The sequence below is a fragment of the Dendrobates tinctorius genome, unplaced genomic scaffold, assembly GCF_039654945.1.
Source record: "Dendrobates tinctorius isolate UK_male_01 unplaced genomic scaffold, ASM3965494v1 ptg000046l, whole genome shotgun sequence".
Lineage (NCBI taxonomy): Eukaryota > Metazoa > Chordata > Amphibia > Anura > Dendrobatidae > Dendrobates > Dendrobates tinctorius.
In genome coordinates, this window is record NW_027361714.1 from 59,192,450 (window position 1) to 59,214,163 (window position 21,714).

Sequence of the window (21,714 nt, forward strand, 5' to 3'; positions counted from 1 at the left end):
CCAGTCCTCAATTCCAGCCACCCAGTCATCATCTAGCTGCCCAGGTGTCTGATAATCAGCCTCACTACCTTCCTTCACCAGAGGAGGGAGTTCATCAGACCTCAATGGTGAAGGGAAAAATGAACTCACAACACATCCCGTCCTGGCGTCGTTCCCGCAGTGTCGGCACCCTGTCTCCCGCTGCTTTTGTGCTGATGTGACACATGATGCCAGTGCCCAATCAGCGGTGGCGTCACTGTCCCCGCCTCCTGTCGAATTGAGCAGGAATAGGAACTCAGAGATCAGCTGCAGCCCAGACTTCCTCTTCATGTTTGATTTGAACAAACGCGGGGACAGTGACACCAGCGTTGATTGGGTGCAGGTGTGACAACAACCGCACAGGAGCCTGAGTGCCGACACATTTTGATCAAAAGGAGTTGCAGACGACAGTACTCCAACAGGATGGGCGGACACACAGTGGCTTTTAGCACAGAAATATCATATATATGGGTTGCAGAGCACACTAGATGGAGCGGGCACTAGCAGGAGAGGACACTAGACGGAGCAGACACTACACAGTCACTACACAGACCAGCCACTAGATGGAGCTGATATTATATGGAGCTGTCATTAGACAGGGCAGTCACTAGACGGAGCTGCCACTAGCAGGAGAGGGACACTAAACACAGACACTACACAGTCACTTCACAGAGCAGTCACACAGAGCTGATATTATATGGAGTTGTCATTAAACAGAGCAGTCACTAGACAGAGCTGACACTAGACGGAGCGGGTACTAGACGGAGGTACATTAAACGGAGCGGCCACTAGACGGCGTTGTCTGTTGAAGAGTGTAGACCAGATATCTGTCAAATGACGTTTATAGCCAGGAGCCAATCACGTTGTTAGTACCGCCCCATACACTTACTGCCGGCCAATCACGTGCCGTCCACGTGTAAGCATAAACACCGAAGTTCGCCCTATGGATCGCGTGGTAGTTATGTGAGTGGGGAAGTCACGTGGTAATAAGCTTTTTGTGCCATAATGCCATACAGCTACACTAGTTACCGGTTTTCACCCTCTCTGATCTGCACTCTGGTTGCAAACTCCAAAAATGTTTTATGCGCAATTGTAATCGAAAACGAGGCTTGACCCGCCGCTGAACACGCAGGCGCAGAGAATAGCGCGCCTGATATGTATGTGGCCAGAATGTAGGAGCGGACTGGGAACTACTGGACGTAGTAGCGGCTCGTACCGGGGAGTGTGGTCAGTATCCGGCTCCATGGGAAGCATGGGATTAATGGCCGTGCCATAGGACTGTCCCACAGCCGGGGCGGACTGTAGAGCGACCAGCGCGGGGACTCCTGAGCCGGCTGCGCGCAGCGTGGCTGGCAGCCCTTTTAACCCTTTCTTGTCTTGGCTTTTTCATTTTTCCTCCTTCCAAAAGCCGTGCCTTTATTGTTAGACGCAGTGACACTGAGTAGGTTTAGGGTGTGTGCACACGCTGCGGTATTGGTCCTGCGGATCCGCAGCAGAATTAGCTGCAGTGTACAGTACCTTTAGGCTGTGTGCACACGCTGCGGATTCATCCGCGCGGATTTTGTGAAATCCGCAGGTGAAACCGCAGGTCAAAAGACCTGCGGTTTTACCTGCGGATTGCTCTGCGGTTTTGCCCTGCGGTTTTTCATCTCCTCAATAGAGGAGATGGCAAACCGCAGGAGAATCCGCAGAAAGAATTGACATGTCAATTCTTTCTGCGGATTGAAAACCGCAGATAATCCGCGCGGAAAATTCCGCACCGTCTGCACTGCGGTTTTTGATTCCCATAGGGAATCATGGTACTGTACACCGCAGCAGAAACTGCTGCGGGTCCGCAGCGGCCAAAACCGCTGCGGAACCGCAGCAAAATCCGCAGCGTGTGCACACAGCCTTATAGACTCTGGGAAATGGAAACCGCAGTGCAGACGGTGCGGATTTTTCCACGCGGGTTTTCTGCGGTTTTCAATCCGCAGAAAGAAATGACATGTCAATTCTTTCTGCGGATTCCGCTGCGGTTTACCATCTCCTCCATTGTAGAGGTGATTAACCGCAGGCCAATCTGTGGATTTACCTGTGGATTTTGCAAAATCCGCGCGGATCAATCCGTAGCATGTGCACACACCCTTATTGTTCATTATTAGTTTTAGTTGATTCATATTTTCATGCATTTATTTTTTTTTTTATTTCTAAAGATCTATTTTTTCCACTGTACTTGTTTGTATTCCCCATAGGAGATTTGTATCCATCATTGATCACTTCTAGGCTTCACCGCAGTATGACGATGGGTCTGCTGAAGGCTCCTATTGGCCTCACTGACCCCCCCATGATTGCAGCCCTGGGTGTGGGGGACAATGGTCGCACCACTGGGATCGCACGGATTAAATGCCCAGCAGAAACTCACAAATAGGAAACTAACTTCAGCCTCATGGTCCCCAACCTTTATTGACCCATTTTTGCTTAGATAAGTGTTGGATATCACTGCCAGGTCCAACCTGACATGCGCAATGTGCCACTTTTATAGGGAATCCGCCAGTAAGTTTGATGCCCCCCAAATTCTCAATTTGTTTATGTGACAAAATCATTAAAACCTTTATAATGTCAGTCCCTTACCTGAATATTGAGAAATTTGCAAATGAGATCTAAGTGCAGTGGGCAGGATAATGCACATAATGAAATGCTGGCTCCTCCAGTTAATAATCTTTATTTTATTTTTATTTTATTTTTTTTTTATTTTATGACCATTCTCTCTCTCTCTGAAAGCTGGTATGCATCTGGCACCGGCCAGGAAATCTAGATCTGCACAGATCGCTCGCCCTCCTGAGGACGGGCACAGATTTCAGCTCTGTGCTGCACGTAAGCGGCAGGACGCTGATGCCTGTGCTCCTTAAGTGAGGAGACTGCTGATTTCTGCAACAAGTCCATCTCTCATCAATATCAATCATGTGGGGATCAAACTTACAGATTTGCTTTACATTTCCTGCAATATAGTAATGGGATCTAGAAAAACAAAGGCGGGGAGGCGATGGATCCATGTTACTTTGCCTTATTGTAGTACATAGATCACTGTTAGATCTGAGCCATGTTCACACCCAACTCTTCTCAGTTCCAGGTCCCACTCCTTGCAGACATGTACCTGCATTCAGAACAGGTCGCCCTGGTGGGCCAGGTGTTTGAATCGTACCTTTTACAGCACCACCAGAAAGACATAATGCAGATTCTTACGGAAAGTGACGAGGAGGCCCATTTCTCTGTGGTAGTCAACGCTATGACGCTTTTTGAAGCCAACATGGAGGTTGGAGACTATTTCAATGCTGTACCCAATGAGGTTTTGCCAGTGTTTGACAATGCTTTGCGGAGAGCGGCCATGAGCGTTTTGCAGTCCAGCTCACAACAAGAAGGCCTAGTCATGAAGCCGAGTCTGCACACAAGGATAACCGGTATTTAAATATATTGCAATTCCAGTATCTCCTCAATAGTAAGAGGTTTTAAAGGTGCTTTCTGGGCTCACAGTGTTGATAGCCTTAATAGAATCAAGCATTAATATCAGATATATGGGGTTCACTTTCCAGCATCCTACCAACTTGAGTGACATGGAGCTGAGACTCTGCCCCTTCCCCCATAGGGACATAACACAACCCATGGATTAGACTAGTGCTCCAGAATAGTTTCTAGCAGCCTGTGCCCCATACACAATGTACACACCCGTGGTGGAGTGTTATGCAGGCACAATGTTTGCAATCAATGTGATCATTACATTTCTGCTGCCCTATCTGAAGGCATCACGAGTTGGTGACAGGCCTGTTTAGCACTTATTATGGATTTTCCAAAGCACTGCCATTATCGGTCCTCAAAACGGTGTCCTCTTGCACGGAGTGGGCTGCACGTGTGCAATGCATCATTATACCGGACATTTGTGACTCGTCCTGTCGATAAGACATAGACGTTCCAGATACGATCACCCCTTTAAGCCTTTGTGGTCCATCAGTGTACAAAATTAGCAACGTGTATGGAGATTTGTATGTGTTATAGCAAGATATTGGAAAATCACTCGTGTAAACATGTATTTCCTGCACATTTGTTTCAATGCTACTGTTATTTTCTTAGATCTATCGTAGTTTTTCTTTCCAGGCTTACCAGTCTGCCCAGAATTGACAAGAGAGCATATCCCACGTACCAGAGACGTTGGCCACTTTTTGTCGGTCACAGGAACTGTTATCCGGACCAGTCTGGTGAAGGTCCTGGAGTACGAGCAAGACTTTATGTGCCACAAATGTAAACACGTCGTTACAGTCAGAGCGGACTTTGAGCAGTATTACTCCTTCTCTCCTCCTGCCTCTTGTACCAATGAAGAAGGATGCAACTCCTGCAAATTCACCTGCCTTTCAGACGTGTCTTGTCCAGCCAGCTGCAGAGATTACCAGGAGATCAAGATTCAGGAGCAGGTGACTGTGTTTTAAATGGGTGTAAAAGGAATCTGTCATGAGACTAGGCTGCTCTTTGTAGGAGCTGCACAGTATGGAGACAAGTCTGCATTGTGGTGCCTGGTAATAGGAGCAATTGGAGAATATGGACATGCAGGCTCTGGTCCTTCCAAACCAATGTTTTTCATGCTGGCCTTGATGAGGGGTGGGGTGGAGTGCACCTTGTCACAAATCGTACTCCAGTCAGCGACTGGAATAATCTTTCTGGCATAAGACACGTCAATGCTCGCCATGCCTTTGACAAGTGTGGGTCAACACGCCACAGCTCGACCCACTTTGTTGGGGCTAGACAAAAAGTGTAACAGAATTTTTGCATAGCCTCATGTTGCATATAAAATTGGCCATTTTGCATAGCTTTTAATGTCCGTTTTCTGTTGTAAAATCTCTGATCAGTCAGGGCCAAAGTATATAGTCCATTGTAACTATTCATTAAGGAAAGTGCTATGTCCTCTGATTGGCGCAGGCTGCACTGTATCCACCAGACTGAAACCATTGATTTCAATGGGATCCACTGTGTTTCCATTAGAGGGACCATAATTTTACTGGAAAAAATAGCACGGCAGGCTTCACTTTCTTTCTGATGAAAATGACAGAAAACGGAGACTCGTGCACAGATGGATCTAGCCTAAGCTTCACTTCAGTTTCCTGGCCGTGTAGGGAAGACACTTTCAGGCCCTTCAGTCATACAAATAATGTGTATACAATGGTTACTTTGGCTGGGGCCACACATGGTTTTTGTAGTGAGATTTTCCAATTCTAATTTTGCAGATTAGTATGTTGATCAGGATTGTAACAAGTCTGTGTGTCGTCCTGGCCATAGGGAGGATCTGCTTCTAGATAATAGCTTGTTCTGCCACTTGTGCTCACGTGTGTGTATATATGTCCTGTTTCTAGGTACAGAGGCTGTCGGTGGGCAGCATTCCTCGATCTATGATTGTGGTTTTAGAAGACGACCTGGTTGACAGCTGCAAATCTGGTAATTTGTTAAAATGAAAAGAACAGGAGGTTTCATTTAGGTTGGGGTTATTTCACCACCCTTACCTTTCTGGATCGTGGATATTGTAATCTCTGCATGGAAAACTTATAGCTGCCTAGGTCTGCCATTGTGTGATTATTTGTTTTCACCAGGAGATGACGTGACCGTGTACGGGGTGGTGATGCAACGATGGAAACCACTTTATGTTGATGCACGCTGTGACCTTGAGCTTGTCCTGAAGGCTAACTATATCTCTGTGAATAATGAGCAACCTTGTGGTGTAGTCATAAATGAGGACATCCGCAGAGAGTATGAAGAATTTTGGGAAAGGTTCAAGAATAGTCCATTAGAAGGTACGTTTTCTGATACACATTACGTTGTGTAGATCATAGATATCATACTGTAGGCTCCAAATGGATTGATGGGAAAAATAATTGCTTCTTACAGGTCGGAATGAGATCCTAGCCAGCTTGTGCCCGCAGGTCTTTGGCATGTTTGTGGTGAAGCTGGCAGTAGCCATGGTGTTGGCAGGAGGAGTACAGAGAACTGATTCTGCTGGGACGAGAGTCAGAGGTTGGTTACAGTAACTTGAGTTTTTATAACCGAACCAATGACCCAGATGCCATCTCATCAAGCGACAAACAAATCTCCTCTGGGAATATTCAGAAGCATATTTGTGATGCTAGACTTCAGTGCCATCTGACCATAAGACGTAACAGGCAGTATTAACCCCTTCATGACCAGTGGTATTTTTCGTTTTTGCTCCCCTTCTTCCCACAGCCCATAACTTTTTTTATTTTTCTGTCAAAATGGCCTTGTAAGGCTGGTTTCACATTAGCGCATTTTCAGCGCGCGCACGGCCGGGGGTAGCTCCGCCCCCGAGCCGGCTCTCTGCCCGGCGTGCCCGCCCCTTGCTTGTAGCGCCGCCTACTAGCGGACAGCGGCGCCTGCGATCGGCGCACCCTATCTTTAGCATAGGGTGCGCAGATCGTGCGCAGGCCGTGCGCTAGTTGCGCTTTGACCTGTGCTGCGCACTTTTGACGGTGCGCCGTGCGCGCCAAAATCAAACTTTTCGGATTTTGGCGCGCACGGCGCAATGTCAAAAGTGCGCAGCGCAGGTCAAAGCGCAACTAGCGCACGGCCTGCGCACGATCTGCGCACCCTATGCTAAAGATAGGGTGCGCCGATCGCAGGCGCCGCTGTCCGCTAGTAGGCGGCGCTACAAGCAAGGGGCGGGCACGCCGGGCAGAGAGCCGGCTCGGGGGCGGAGCTACCCCCGGCCGTGCGCGCGCTGAAAATGCGCTAATGTGAAACCAGCCTAAGGGCTTATTTTTTGCAGGACAAGTTGTACTATTGAATGAAACCACTGGTTTTAACATATCGTGTACTGGAAAGCGGGGAAAAAATTCCAAGTGCGGTATAATTGCAAAAAAAAGCGCAATCCCACAGTTTTTTTTTAATTTTTTACAATATTCACTAAATGCTAAAACTGCCCAAAACTGCTAAAACTACAAAATGCTAAAACTGATGATTCTCCAGGTCATTATGATTTCATAGACATGTCTAGGCTCTCTTTTATGTAAGTGGTTAAAAAAAAAAAATCCAAACTTCAGTAAAAAAAAACGCCATTTTTCGAGACCTGTAGCTTCTCCATTTTTTGTGATCTTGGGCTGGGTGAGGGCTTATTTTTTGCTTGCCAAGCTGACGTTTTTATTGATCCCATTTTGTTGTGGATACAATTTTTTTTGATTGCCTATTATTACAATGTAGTGGCGACCAAAAAAAAAATGTAATTCTGTTTTTATTTTTTTTTTTTTTTCCTCGTTACGCTGTTGAGCGATCAGGTTAATCCTTTTCTTTAGATTAATAGATTTTTTTTTTTTTTTTTAAATTAATTTTGAATGGTGGGTGATTTGAACATGTATATCTCATCACAAAAATTAAGAGCGGCACCGAAAAAAAACAATATAGGGTGCAGAGCCCAACCCGCAGGCATGTACCAAACCTTATGTAGAGATTCAAAAAATGGAGGCAGCACACCATTCAAAGTGACAAAGTAGAAAGAAGAGGTGCTTCAGTGTAATAGGCCATCACTGCATGTGATGGGCTATTAAACAGGAGCACTTCTACTTTTTCACTTTGAATGGTGTGCTGCCTCCATTTTTTTTTTTTTTTTTTTTTGAAAAAAAAATAAAATTATATAATATTTACCTAACTAAGGGGGTTTGATTTACTATTTTCCTCTTCGCCACGACAGCACCCACTGAGAGAGAGGATCCGCCTCTAGGAACAGGAAACCTACGGAGAGATAAATAGGGCGGTCCCCCTCGCTCCCTCAGTTTGGTTTCCTGTTCCTAGAAGGGAACCTGCAGAAGAGGATGCCTGGTCTGGTAGCCGCCCGCATGCATAATATGAGCAGCAGGGGCCCCAGGACTGGAAGCAGTGTCGGGCGGAGAGGTTTCCCCCATGGCTGGTAATGCCGGTGAGGCCGCGGTAAGGAGTGCCGAGGCTCACTGTTTTATGGGGCAGCCCCCCCCCCCCCGTTGGAGCGGGACAGACGCATTATGTGAGCGCAGCACCGGGGATGGTAGCCCCCAAGACAGCGAGGCCGGCGGGAAAAGCAGGAGATCCTGAGCTCGCGGTGATGGTGCCAAGCAGCGCTAAGAGGGCGACATACCTTGCGGCAGCATATGACCTGGTGAGGAAGGGGTAGCGACGAGCAGAGTGGGCAGGATGCCGGTGCTCCCAGGTAGAGACGACCCGGAGGTGGAGCAACAGCTTCCGGGGTCAAATGAAGCAGGAAGACAGTGGTATTGCGGGAGCAGGCGGCCGCGCATGCGCAGTGGAGGATGGGAAAAAAAAAAGAGAAGGTGAGGGGGCAGAACCAGGAAGCGGCATAAAAAGCGCCGGTAATGCTGAAGCAGTGCGCAGCCATGTCATCCACAAACGACCCAGTTTCGCTCCCGTTAAGTCAGCCAGGGGAATCCCCACATGGCAGCAGAAAAAGCGATACTACAAGAAGGAGCAGCAGCACCAGAAGAAGTGGCAGCTCCAGAAGAGAATACAGCGGGCATTCTCGGCAGAATGAAGCCTTGGAGAAGAAACGGAAAGCGAAAAAAAAGTCACGTGCCTCGCCTCAGCCTGAGTCACGAACCCCGCAGCCGGTATTTTGCTGACGAGATTCACGGGTGAGTATTTTAGTCAGACTTACAGCTGATGGCTTGTTTTTCTGGTCCATACCCTTTAGGCCAAAAGAACGGAGAAGGCGAAAAATAGAGAGTGTGCCTTATGTTCTTAGCCCCTCCCAGACGGCCACCCCAAGAGATTGTGTCAGTCTTGTATTGAAAAAACCTTACAGGAAGAATCCTCAGGGAAAAAGGAGGATATCCGGGCTATAATTAGAGAGGAGCTACGGGCTTTAGGCAGCTCCGGTAGTCTGGGGGGGCCACTCCTCTGTCAGAGGAATAGCTTCACTGGCGTCTGGATCGCCGTCAGAGACTGGGGAGCTAGACTCGGATAGATCCCAGGAATATTTGTCCTCAGAGGAAGAGGAACAAACATGTTTCCCTACGGACAGTATTAATAACTTGGTAAAGTCCGTCCGAAATACCATGGGGATTCCTGAAACTAAGGACCCCAAAACTCCGCAAGAGACGATGTTTGCGGGCATTTCCTGGAAAAAGATCCGGGACTTCCCAGTAGTTCCAGCTATAAAGGAGCTGGTGAGGAGGGAGTGGAAGAAGCAGGGTCAGAGAACCTTCCTCCCCTTAACGTTGAAACGTAAATATCCATTTAATGACGAGGAGTTAACGTCTTGGTCGAGAGCCCCCAAAGTAGACGCGGCAGTGGCCTCCACTTCTCGCAGATCTTCCCTGCCGGTGGAAGATTCAGGGACACTAGCCGATTCATTGGATCGTAAGACAGATACCTTCCCTAAACGATCTTGGGAGGCGTGCACGGCAGCTTTTAAGCCAGCAATAGCAGCCACATGCACAGCAAGGTCGATGTTGATATGGTTGGATGACCTAGAAGGAAAGATTAAAAGCGGAGCATCTAGAGATAAGCTCCTTTCCTCTATCCCCCTGATAAAAGGGGCAGCGGCCTTCCTGTCCGACTCCTCAGCTGACTCTCTCCGATTATCTGCTAGAGCAGCAGGGCTAACCAATTCAGGCCGGTGGGCCTTATGGTTAAAAGGATGGTTACAAAGAGTAAAATTTGCGCTATAGCCTGCCAGGGTAAGTACCTATTTGGCACGGAGCTGGACGAGATCCTAACCAAGGCGGGTGAGAGGAAGAAAGGTTTCCCTAACTCGTATATTCCCTTCAACAGGAGAGCCTTCAGGAAACCTCCGTTTGGGAAAAAGAAGGATTTAAAACCTCAAGACCGCTGGGGCAGTAAGGACCCCAAACAGAGGGGCAACCTATTTGGGAAACGTCCCTTCAGACCAGGGGACAGATTTCGATAGCACCAGTTCACCGGTAGGTGGCAGGCTGCTGAAATTCAGCCGCCAATGGGAAAAAATTACATCCAACCCCTGGGCCATTAAGATCGTTTCATCATGCTTAGAACTAGAATTTGTTCGGCACCCACCGAACTCCTTCCTATTGACTTCTATGAAGTCCCAAACACAGCAGGAAGCATTGGAGATTGAGATTACAGCGCTGTTAACCAAGCGTGTTCTGATAGACGTCCCAGAGGATGAAAGAGGAATGGGCTTCTATTCTCCCCTGTTTTTAATCCCTAAGCCAGATTCCTTTAGGACAATAATTAATTTGAAAAAGCTTAATACATTCTTGAGGCTGAGGCCGTTTAAAATGGAGTCAATACGTTCAACAATAAAACTTTTGTTTCCCAGGTGCTATATGGCAGTCTTGGGCCTAAAAGATGCCTATTACCATCTCCCCATACACCAAGAGCACCAGAAGTTCCTGTGAGTAGCTGTCGTGTTCAGAGGTCGAATTCAACATTTCCAATTTACGGCAATGCCGTTTGGACTATCTATGGCTCCTCGAGTGTTTACCAAATTGATGTTGGAGGTGATGTCATATATAAGGCTGAATGACACCCTAGTGGTTTCTTACTTGGACAACCTGCTTATAGTAGGAAACTCTGTCTCCCAATGTGAAAAAAGAATAGTTGATATTGTCTCATCCCTACAGACACTGGGCTGGCTTATCAACTGGGAAAAGTCCAGGCTGCAACCGGTAACCTGTCAGATGTTCCTGGGCCTCCAAGTAGACTCTGTAATTCAGACATGCTTTTTACCAAACAATAAGGCGCAGGCCATAGTTAGTAAGATACGGAGAATTGCTGAGAAACCCACAATATCATTAAGACAGGGTATGTCGTTGTTAGGGTCCCTAATATCATGCATTCCGGCAGTGCAATGGGCCCAATTCTACTCCAGAAGATTGCAGTGGACCATTCTGCAGGAGATAAACTAGGAGGACGGTTGGAAGGGAGAATGTCCCTGTCGCCCGAAGTAATTAATGCCCTAGGTTGTTGGTTGGACATTAGCAATTTATCAAGGGGAATTCAGTGGTGGTTTACTCCCTCTAGGGTAGTTACCACGGACGCTAGCCCCTCAGGGTGGGGGGCCCATCTAGAGGAGGAGATGGTGCAGGGCCAGTGGTTGGAGCATGAAGCAGAAATCTCCAATGTAAAGGAACTAATAATAAATTGCTATGCTATATCTGAATTTCTCCTGCAGCTAAGATGAACCCATGTGAGGATCCAATCAGACAATACCACCGCAGTGGCATATATAAACCGGCAAGGAGGCACGCGATCAGGACCATTGATGTCTATCGCGGAAAAAATCTTAGAGATGGCCGAAGTGCATCTTCACTCCTTATCTGCACTCCACATAAGAGGAGTGTTCAATTCTCGAGCAGACTATCTCAGCCGCCAAACTTTATATCAGGGCGAGTGGGTCCTCAGCCGGCACATCTTCGAGATGATAGCGGCGAAATGGGGCAGACCAGAAATAGACCTGTTCACGACCAGAGCCAACAGGCGGGTAAGAAAGTTCGCTTCTCTCTACAGAGCAGACAACCCAGACATACTAGATGCCCTCCAAGCATCCTGGACATTCCGGCAAGCCTATGCCTTCCCTCCAATGGTTCTGTTACCAACAGTGGTCAGGAAGATAAGACAGGAGAAGGCGAGGGTCATCTTGATAGCCCCATTTTGGCCCAAGAGGCCGTGGTTCTCATGGCTGAGAGCCATGTCAATAACCGACCCATGGATTCTGCCGCTACACCTGTTACCATCCACAGGTCAAAGCCCTGCGCCTAGCGGCCTGGAATTTGAATGGGAGCTATTGAAGCGGAGAGGCTTCTCAAAAAACCTGATACCCTTCTACAAAGTAGGAAGGAATCCACAACAAGGATCCACGCTAAGGTGTGGAGGAAATTCCTGACCTTTCACCCAGTAAGATTGTCCGGTGAAATACCCATTACGGCCATTCTAGAATTCCTTCAAAAGGGCCGAGAATTGAGGCTCTCAGCAAATACTCTAAAGGTCCATGTGTCGGCCCTAGGAGCCTTGTTTAACCACAATGTGGCAAGTAATAAGTGGGTGACCCGGTTCATTTCAGCTTGTCAGCGGTCAGATCCAGTTCACATTCCTCAGTTACTAACATGGGACCTTAGTCTTGTCTTGGATGCCTTCACGCAAGCCCCGTTCGAGCCCATGAATTCGGCAGCAATGAAATGCCTTTCATTAAAAACCGCTCTGCTAGTAGCCTTAGTATTGGCAAGAAGAGTAAGCGATCTCCACTCCCTATAGGTAGATCCCCCATTCCTGTCAGTAACCCAGGACAGACTAGTATTGAGAACGGACCCGTCTTATCTTCCCAAACGGGCTACTAAATTTCATAGGTCTCAAGAGATCTGCCTACCCTCCTTCTACGAGAACCCAGCAACACAAGAGGAGGTTAAATATCACACCTTGGATGTAAGGAGAGCGGTGCTAGCCTACCTAGATAGGACCGGCCCCTGGAGGCAGAGTAGGTCTCTTTTTGTCTCCTTCCAGGGTAACAAGAGGGGGGCTAGAGTTACGAGAGGCACCCTGTCCAGGTGGATCAGAGATGTGATCACGATGGCATATTCGGCAAAAGAAGAAGACGCTCCACAGGGTATTAAGGCGCACTCTACCAGAGCCATATCATCCTCCTGGGCCGAGAGGGCGAACGTCCCAATTGAACAGATATGTAAGGCTGCAACCTGGTCTTCTCCATCTACCTTCTATAGTCACTATAGACTAGATTTGTCCCCTACAGAGGATTTGACCTTTGGTAGATCTGTCCTTAACACGGTGTCCCCTCCCAGGTCATTAGCTCTGAAAATCTCTCAGTGGGTGCTGTTGTGGCGAAGAGGAAAAACCGGATTACTTACCGGTAATACTCTTTTGTAGAGTCCACGACAGCACCCGCTCACTTCCCGCCAGTAAGATTTCACAAGTGGTTTCTCCTTGGTGGAAGTTAGAATTAAGAATTAATATGTAGATAACTATAGCAAGCATAGAAGTGTGTGTGTGTGTGTGTATATATATATATATATATATATATATATATATATATATATAATATATTATATTCAGACAGACGGATGGATAAATTGTCTAAACAAATGGACTAAAACATGTATGGCGGTTCCTCCGTTGTTCTCTGTAATCCAAACTGAGGGAGCGAGGGGGACCGCCCTATTTATCTCTCTGTAGGTTTCCTGTTCCTAGGGGCGGATCCCCTCAGTGGGTGCTGTCGTGGACTCTACAAAAGAGTATTACCGGTAAGTAATCCATTTTTTTTATTTTATTTTGACACTGGGCGGTGCTATACACTTATTTCTCAGCACCGTTAAAAATGGGGCTGAGTAATAAGTACCTTTAACTGCCGCTGTTAAAAGGCGCATCGGCGGTCGTTAAGGGGTTAAATAAAATATTTCAGTATGGCTATGGAATGTGTTTTTTTTTTTGTTTTTTTTTTGTTTTGCAATTAAAGAATAAAAATTAAAAAAAAATTGCATTTCAAAAGTGTGACAATAGGCCTAAATTACCTGGCTATAAAAGTTAACCCCTTCACGACCTTTGACGCCACGTAGGCGTCATGAAAAGTCGTCACAATACGACCCGTGACGCCTATGTGGCGTCATGAATTGATTGTCCCCCTGCGGGTCGGGTGACCGGGGTCATTAAAAGGTCACCCGATCCTCACACTAAGGACCCTTCAGAGTTAACACCTGGGGGCGTGGCTTAGCCCCCACGTGCCTACGATTGCTCTGATTGGCAGTTTCACTTTTAACAGCCAATCAGAGCGGTTGTAATATTTCACCAATGAAAATTGGTGAAATATTACAATCCAGCCTGTTATGATTGAGTCACCGTAGGAGGCAAAAACAGAAATGCTAGCTAAGTCCAGAAAACCAGAGAGGTTGGCAGCTATCGGATTGCAGACCCCTGATCCTATCACAACAACTAACAGTAGCCGTGGGGGGTTCCTACGATGCCCTAGACCCCTCGATCACAGCCGGAGAATTAAATAGGCCTAAAGAAAGAAAGGGGAAATCTAAACTGCCCCAGAGCAGACCCCAAAGCAATAGGCAGCCCCCAAAATATAATGACGGTGAAGCAAGATGAAAACACTAACACAGACAGAAAGACTGATCAAAGACGGGTCCCAAACTACCTAGATAGGAAAGGACAGGAAGGCTGCTGTCTGCAATCCGTGAAAAACCCTATGAAAATAAGAGCCAACAGACTGACAGTGAAAAAGGCCCTGAAGACGCTAGGCTTCAAAAAAGCTATGTCAGTACTCAGGAATATTCTGAAGACAGAGCAACCGGCAAAAGGAGATTCAGCTCATCCCAGCAGGGAATGGCAGAATCCAGAAAAGCAAGGAAAACAAAACATAAATGCAAACATGCAAAGCATAAAACTTAGCTTTAGGGAAGCAGGAATCAGACTGGTGTCCTATAAGTCCACAGAGAAATCACCCGCAGGGCAGAAGGGCGTCGGCAGCCTTATATCCAGTCAGTGACTCCACTCAGCCAGTCATCCTCATTAGGCTCAGGTGCCTGATAATCAGGCTCATTACCTTCCTTTACTAGAATAGGGAGTTCACCAGACCTCAGTGACGAAGGGGAAAATGAACTCACAACACCAGCCATGGCCGATGCTGAAATAGCATCGGACATGGCTGGAGACCGAGACCCGACCCTCACACACACACAGACTGACGGCACCGATCGGCAACCGCCGTCATAATCTGCCCCCCCGCCTTCCGATCACCCCCTCTCACCCTCCTTTGTGCCTCCGACCTCCCGCTATCCGTCCTGGTGTCCCGCCGTCCAGCGTCATGGGCGCCGCCATCTTGGAAGATGGCGGGCGCATGCGCAGTGCGCCGAATCAAATCTGCAACGCTGCAGATTCATTTATTTTGATCACTATGATAAACTTTCATAGTGATCAAAATAAAAAAAAGTAAATCACCGCCCCCCTTATCCCCATAGGTAGGGACAAATAATAAAATAAAATATATTTTTTTATTTTTCGGCTAGGGTTAGGGTTGGAATTAGGGATGGGATTAGGGTTGTAATTGGGATTAGGGTTGGGTTGGGGTTAGAGTTGGGATTTCGTTAGGGGGGTGTTGGGATTAGGGTTAGGGGTGTGTTAGGGTTGGAGATAAAATTGAGGGGTTTCCACTATTTAGGCACATCACGGGGTCTCCAAACGCGGCATGGAGCCACCATTTATTCCAGCCAATTTTGCGTTCAAAGTCAAACGGTGCTCCCTCCATTTCGAGCCCCGTCGTGTGCCCAAACAGTGGTGTACCCCCACTTATGGGGTATCGGCGTACTCAGAAAAAATTGCACAACAACTTTGGGGGTCTAATTTCTTTTGTTACCCTTGGGAAAATAAAAAATGGGGGCTAAAATTATTTTTGTGGAAAAAAAAAAAATGATTTTTTTTTTCACGGTTCTGCGTTACAAACTTCTGTGAAGCACTTGGGGGTTCAAAGTGCTCACCTCACATCTAGATTAGTTCCTTGGGTGATCTAGTTTCCAAAATGGGGTCATTTCTGGGGGGTTTGCGCTGTTTAGGTACATCAGGGGCTCTGCAAACGTAACATGACGCCCACAGACCATTCCATCAAGTCAGCATTTCAAAACGTCACAACTTCCCTTCCGAGCCCCAACGTGTGCCCAAACAGTGGTCCCCCCCCACTTATGGGGTACCAGCATACTCAGGACAAGCTGGACAACAACTTTTGGGGTCCAATTTATCCTGTTACCCTTGTGAAAATAAAAAATAGCAGGCTAAAAAAATATTTTTTGAGGGAAAAAATTTTTTTTTTATTTTCACGGCTTTGCGTTATAAACTTCTGTGAAGCACCTGGGGGTTCAAAGTGCTCACTATGCATCTAGATAAGTTCCTTACGGGGTCTAGTTTCCAAAATGGGGTCATTTGTGGGGGAGCTCCAAAGTTTACGCACACATGGGCTCTGCAAACACGACATGGTGTCCGCTAACGATTGGAGCTAATTTTCCATTCAAAAAGTCAAATGACGCTCCTTCCCTTCTGAGCCATGCCATGTGCTCAAACAGTGGTTCCCCCCCCCCACATATGGGGTACCAGCGTACTCAGGACAAACTGGACAACAACTTTTGGGGTCCAATTTATCCTGTTACCCTTGGGAAAATTATAAAAAATAGCGGGCTAAAAAAATCATTTTTGAGGGGAAAAAAAATATTTTTTTTATTTTCATGGATCTGCGTTTATAATCTTCTGTGAAGCTCTTGGGGGTTCAGAGTGCTCACCACATATCTAGATAAGCTCCTTGGGGGTTCTAGTTTCCAAAATGGGGTCACTTGTGGGGATTTCTACTGTTTAGGCACACAGGGGCTCTGCAAACGCAACATGACGCCCGCAGAACATTCCATCAAAGTCTGCATTCCAAAATGGCGCTCTTTCCCTTCTGATCTCTCCCGTGGTTCCCCCCCACATATGGGGTATCGGTGTACTCAGGACAAATTGCACAACAACTTTTGTGGTTCAATTTCTCCTGTTAGCCTTGTGAAAATTAAAAAATAGTGGGCTAAAAAATCATTTTTGAGCAAAAAAAAGATTTTTTATTTTCACTGCTCTGCGTTATAAACTTCTGTGAAGCACTTGGGGGTTCAAAGTGTTCACCACACATCTAGTTAAGTTCCTTCGGGGGTCTAGTTTCCAAAATGGGTTCACTTGTGGGGGAGCTCCAATGTTTAGGCACACGGGGGCTCGCCAAATGCGACATGGTGTCCGCTAACGATTGAAGCTAATTTTCCAGTCAAATGGCGCTCCTTCCCTTCCGGGCCCTGCCGTGCGCCCAAACAGTGGTTTATGACCACATATGAGATATCTATGTACTCAGGAGAAATTGCCCAACAAATTTTAGGATCCATTTTATCCTGTTGCCCATGTGAAAATGAAAAAACTGAGGCTAAATAAAATTTTTGTGGGAAAAAAAAAAAAAAAAAAAGTACTTTTTTTTTTTTTTTTTTACGGATCAATTTGTGAAGCACCTGGGGGTTCAAAGTGCTCACTATGCATCTAGATAAGTTCCTTGGAGGGTCTTGTTTCCAAAATGGGGTCACTTGTGGGGGAGCTCCAATGTTTAGGCGCACAGGGACTCTCCAAACGCGACATGGCAACCGCTAATTATTCAAACATATTTTCCATTCAAAAAGTCAAATGGCGCTCCTTGCCTTCTGAGCCCTGCCGTACGCCCAAACAGTGGTTTATGACCACATATGAGGTATCGGTGTACTCAGGAGAAATTGCCCAACAAATACTAGGATACATTTTATCCTGTTACCCATGTGAAAATGAAAAAACTGATGCTAAAAGAAAATTTTGGTTGGAAAAATTAAAATGTCAATTTTTTCATTCCATGTTGCTTTAGCTCCTGTGAAGCACCTGAAGGGTTAATAATCTTCTTGAATGTAGTTTCCAGTAGCTTGAGGGGTGCAGTTTTTAGAATGGTGTCACTTTTGGGTATTTTCTGCCATATAGACCCCCTCAAAGTGACTTCAAATGTGAGGTGGTCCCTAAAAAAAAAATGGTTTTGTAAATTTTGTTGTAAAAATGAGAAATCGCTGGTCAACTTTTAACCCTTATAACTTCCTAACGAAAAAAAATGTTTCCAAAACTGCACTAATGTAAAGTAGACATGTGGGAAATGTTATTTATTAACTATTTTGTGTCACATACAGTGGGGAAAAAAAGTATTTAGTCAGTCAGCAATAGTGCAAGTTCCACCACTTAAAAAGATGAGAGGCGTCTGTAATTTACATCATAGGTAGACCTCAACTATGGGAGACAAACTGAGAAAAAAAAATCCAGAAAATCACATTGTCTGTTTTTTTTTTTTCATTTTATTTGCATATTATGGTGGAAAATAAGTATTTGGTCAGAAACAAAATTTCATCTCAATACTTTGTGATATATCCTTTGTTGGCAATGACAGAGGTCAAACGTTTTCTGTAAGTCTTCACAAGGTTGCCACACACTGTTGTTGGTATGTTGGCCCATTCCTCCATGCAGATCTCCTCTAGAGCAGTGATGTTTTTGGCTTTTCGCTTGGCAACACGGACTTTCAACTCCCTCCAAAGGTTTTCTATAGGGTTGAGATCTGGAGACTGACTAGGCCACTCCAGGACCTTGAAATGCTTCTTATGAAGCCACTCCTTCGTTGCCCTGGCGGTGTGCTTTGGATCATTGTCATGTTGAAAGACCCAGCCACGTTTCATCTTCAATGCCCTTGTTGATGGAAGGAGGTTTGCACTCAAAATCTCACGATACATGGCCCCATTCATTCTTTCATGTACCCGGATCAGTCGTCCTGGCCCCTTTGCAGAGAAACCGCCCCAAAGCATGATGTTTCCACCACCATGCTTTACAGTAGGTATGGTGTTTGATGGATGCAACTCAGTATTCTTTTTCCTCCAAACACGACAAGTTGTGTTTCTACCAAACAGTTCCAGTTTGGTTTCATCAGACCATAGGACATTCTCCCAAAACTCCTCTGGATCATCCAAATGCTCTCTAGCAAACTTCAGACGGGCCCGGACATGTACAGGCTTAAGCAGTGGGACACGTCTGGCACTGCAGGATCTGAGTCCATGGTGGCGTAGTGTGTTACTTATGGTAGGCCTTGTTACATTGGTCCCAGCTCTCTGCAGTTCATTCACTAGGTCCCCCCGCGTGGTTCTGGGATTTTTGCTCACCGTTCTTGTGATCATTCTGACCCCACGGGGTGGGATTTTGCGTGGAGCACCAGATCGAGGGAGATTATCAGTGGTCTTGTATGTCTTCCATTTTCTAATTATTGCTCCCACAGTTGATTTCTTCACTCCAAGCTGGTTGGCTATTGCAGATTCAGTCTTCCCAGCCTGGTGCAGGGCTACAATTTTGTTTCTGGTGTCCTTTGACAGCTCTTTGGTCTTCACCATAGTGGAGTTTGGAGTCAGACTGTTTGAGGGTGTGCACAGGTGTCTTTTTATACTGATAACAAGTTTAAACAGGTGCCATTACTACAGGTAATGAGTGGAGGAAAGAGGAGACTCTTAAAGAAGAAATTACAGGTCTGTGAGAGCCAGAAATCTTGATTGCTTGTTTCTGACCAAATACTTATTTTCCACCATAATATGCAAATAAAATGAAAAAAAACCAGACAATGTGATTTTCTGGATTTTTTTTTTCTCAGTTTGTCTCCCATAGTTGAGGTCTACCTATGATGTAAATTACAGACGCCTCTCATCTTTTTAAGTGGTGGAACTTGCACTATTGCTGACTGACTAAATACTTTTTTGCCCCACTGTAGCTCTTTGGTTTAACAGAATAAAAATTCAAAATTGCAAAATTTTCGCCAAATTTCCATTTTTTTCACAAATAAACGCAAAAATTATCGACCTAAATTTACCACTAACATGAAGCCCAATATGTCACGAAAAAACAGTCTCGGAATCGCTAGGATGCATTGAAGCGTTCCGGAGTTATTACCTCATAAAGGGACATTGGTCAGAATTGCAAAAAATGGCCAGGTCATTAAGGTCAAAATAGGCTGGGTCATGAAGGGGTTAAAGAGTGTCACCAGGTTTTTGTTGCCTGATATGAGAGCAGTATAAATTGAGGACAAAGACCCCGATCCTAACTCCACATTAGATACTGGACTTATTGCTGTACTTTTAGGCAGAGCTCATCATTTAGACTAGCTCATACAATGGTAATATTAGCAAAATTACAGCAAGGAGCCAAGTAAAATGACAAAAGTGCTGAAATTCTGGTCTTTGTCCCCATTTTTTTCTGCATTCAGAAAAACATAAACCTGATAACAGATTCCCCTTAAGTGAATGCCGAACAATGCAGGGCTACGTTACTTGGTATACTATGTTTCCCTTTGTTTTTAAAAGCCTTTTGTTTAAGTATCTAAAAAAAAAAAAAGTTACATTGTTTGAAATTTCTATAACTATATACAGTCAAGGCCGAAAGTGTTGGCACCCTTGAAATTGTTTTATGAAATATTTCCTGGTTTTGTTGTACACGTATAACACAAAAAGAAAAGGCAAATATGTAATTCAGTACTTTTCTGTACTAGAACAGTATGAGTAAGGCCCTGTTCACATGTATCAGGCCTTCTGTTGTATGTTCCATCTAGTGTTCTAGTAAAATGTTAGATTGAAACTAATGAAGGCACAGATCCTATTGTTGTTAATGGAGTCGTACTCTCTGGTCGGGTGCATCAGCTGTTGCACCAGGCAGGTCTAATGCATACATAGTGGGTCTGCTGCATACCTGATCGCTATTAATGGGCAGCATGATGGCTTACTGGTTAGCACTGGTTTCTAATTCCACCAAGGACAATATTTGCTGGGAGTTTGTATAGTCTCCCTATGTTGCAAGGGTTTCCTCCAAGTACTTCAGTTTCCACTCACACTCCAAAAAACATATTGGGAAAGTGAATGATGACAATGTCTTCAGACTGTCAGCGCTGTATAAACAAGCATAATAAATAAATGGGATGTTGTAGATCATTCAGACTAGAAACGTATGGCTGTAGGTTTCGCCTTCAGAAGCACAATACCAATAATAGCCAACTTGACGCTCCCTGTTTTCCACCTTTATTTTTTGCAGGAGAGTCCCATCTTTTACTTGTTGGAGATCCTGGTACAGGAAAATCTCAGTTTCTAAAATATGCAGCTAAGATAACTCCAAGATCAGTCTTGACTGCTGGCATTGGGTCAACGAGCGCAGGTTAGTGTCTTCCCAATTGTTTTAGTTTTTCTGATAAATAGGTTGGCCACTATTTGTTTTTTTTTTATTGATGGTCTATCCCTAGGCTGGAAATTCTCGGATGCTGCCACAACACAGCAGTTCCATCATTTCTATAGTGGTCGTGGCCTTTTACTACAGATCCACCCCCTATTCAAATGAGTAAGGGGTGGAGTGGATCTGTCCTACCTGACCGCAGACACTGTAGTGTTGACGGAGCTGCTTTGTTCTGGCAGCATCCGAGAATTACCAGTCAATGCTGGTAACATTTGGTCAGCGTGGGTGCCGGATATTGCATCCCACTGCTTGGATATGGATGGCCTATTCTGGAAGATAGATCATTGATTAAAAAAGTAGTGGCCAACCTTTTTAATATTGTGACTTACATTTGTGCTACACATGCTATACAATAAGTTAGACATCCCAGAAAACAAATTAAATCATAGCCACCACTCGTGTACCACCTCCTGTTCTAACAATTAGTTGTCCCCAAGAAGACTTGGAGTCATGGTTAACATTTGATCAGGTAATGACTCCATGTTCCTTATGACATAGGATTGTGTGACGATCACGTCCAGCAGGAGCCATAGCTCTATTTAGATAGTTATTGTGAGCATGACGCTGAACACATGCATGTGAAAAGCACAAACGTGTTACCCTGGGTTTGTAGAGATACTGTCTACCCATCCCTCTGTTTTTTGTAATCGGACTTTTTTGCCCAAGAAGCTGCATCCTGCATGCGCAAGAACACATGTACCATATTTTTCGGACTAGAAGACGCACCCCAAACTTTCAGAAGGAAAATGGGGGTCCGTCTTACAGTCCGAAGTCAGCTTACTGGAGGGGATCGGCAGCGCTGGTGGAGCGTAGTCGCAGGGGATGTTCGGTGGGCCGACGATATGACTCCAATCCCAGACTGGTGCGGCAGCT

The 21,714-nt window shown here is 45.7% G+C and overlaps 1 protein-coding gene across 2 annotated transcripts in view; it reads left to right on the plus strand.

Moving 5' to 3' along the window:
• Nucleotides 1–1,067: 1,067 nt before the first annotated feature.
• MCM9 (minichromosome maintenance 9 homologous recombination repair factor) overlaps nucleotides 1,068–21,714 on the plus strand; it is a 135,977-nt gene continuing 115,330 nt past the window's right edge. The window contains exons 1-7 of one of the 2 annotated variants that reach the window (XM_073575929.1): nucleotides 1,068–1,245; nucleotides 3,122–3,455; nucleotides 4,147–4,460; nucleotides 5,394–5,475; nucleotides 5,628–5,828; nucleotides 5,923–6,048; nucleotides 20,647–20,766. In XM_073575929.1, coding sequence (XP_073432030.1) covers nucleotides 3,146–3,455; nucleotides 4,147–4,460; nucleotides 5,394–5,475; nucleotides 5,628–5,828; nucleotides 5,923–6,048; nucleotides 20,647–20,766 — 1,153 coding nt within the window. In that variant the 5' untranslated portion in view covers nucleotides 1,068–1,245; nucleotides 3,122–3,145. The remainder of the gene's footprint in view (nucleotides 1,246–3,121; nucleotides 3,456–4,146; nucleotides 4,461–5,393; nucleotides 5,476–5,627; nucleotides 5,829–5,922; nucleotides 6,049–20,646; nucleotides 20,767–21,714) is intronic. The other variant, XM_073575928.1, reaches the window with a different exon arrangement.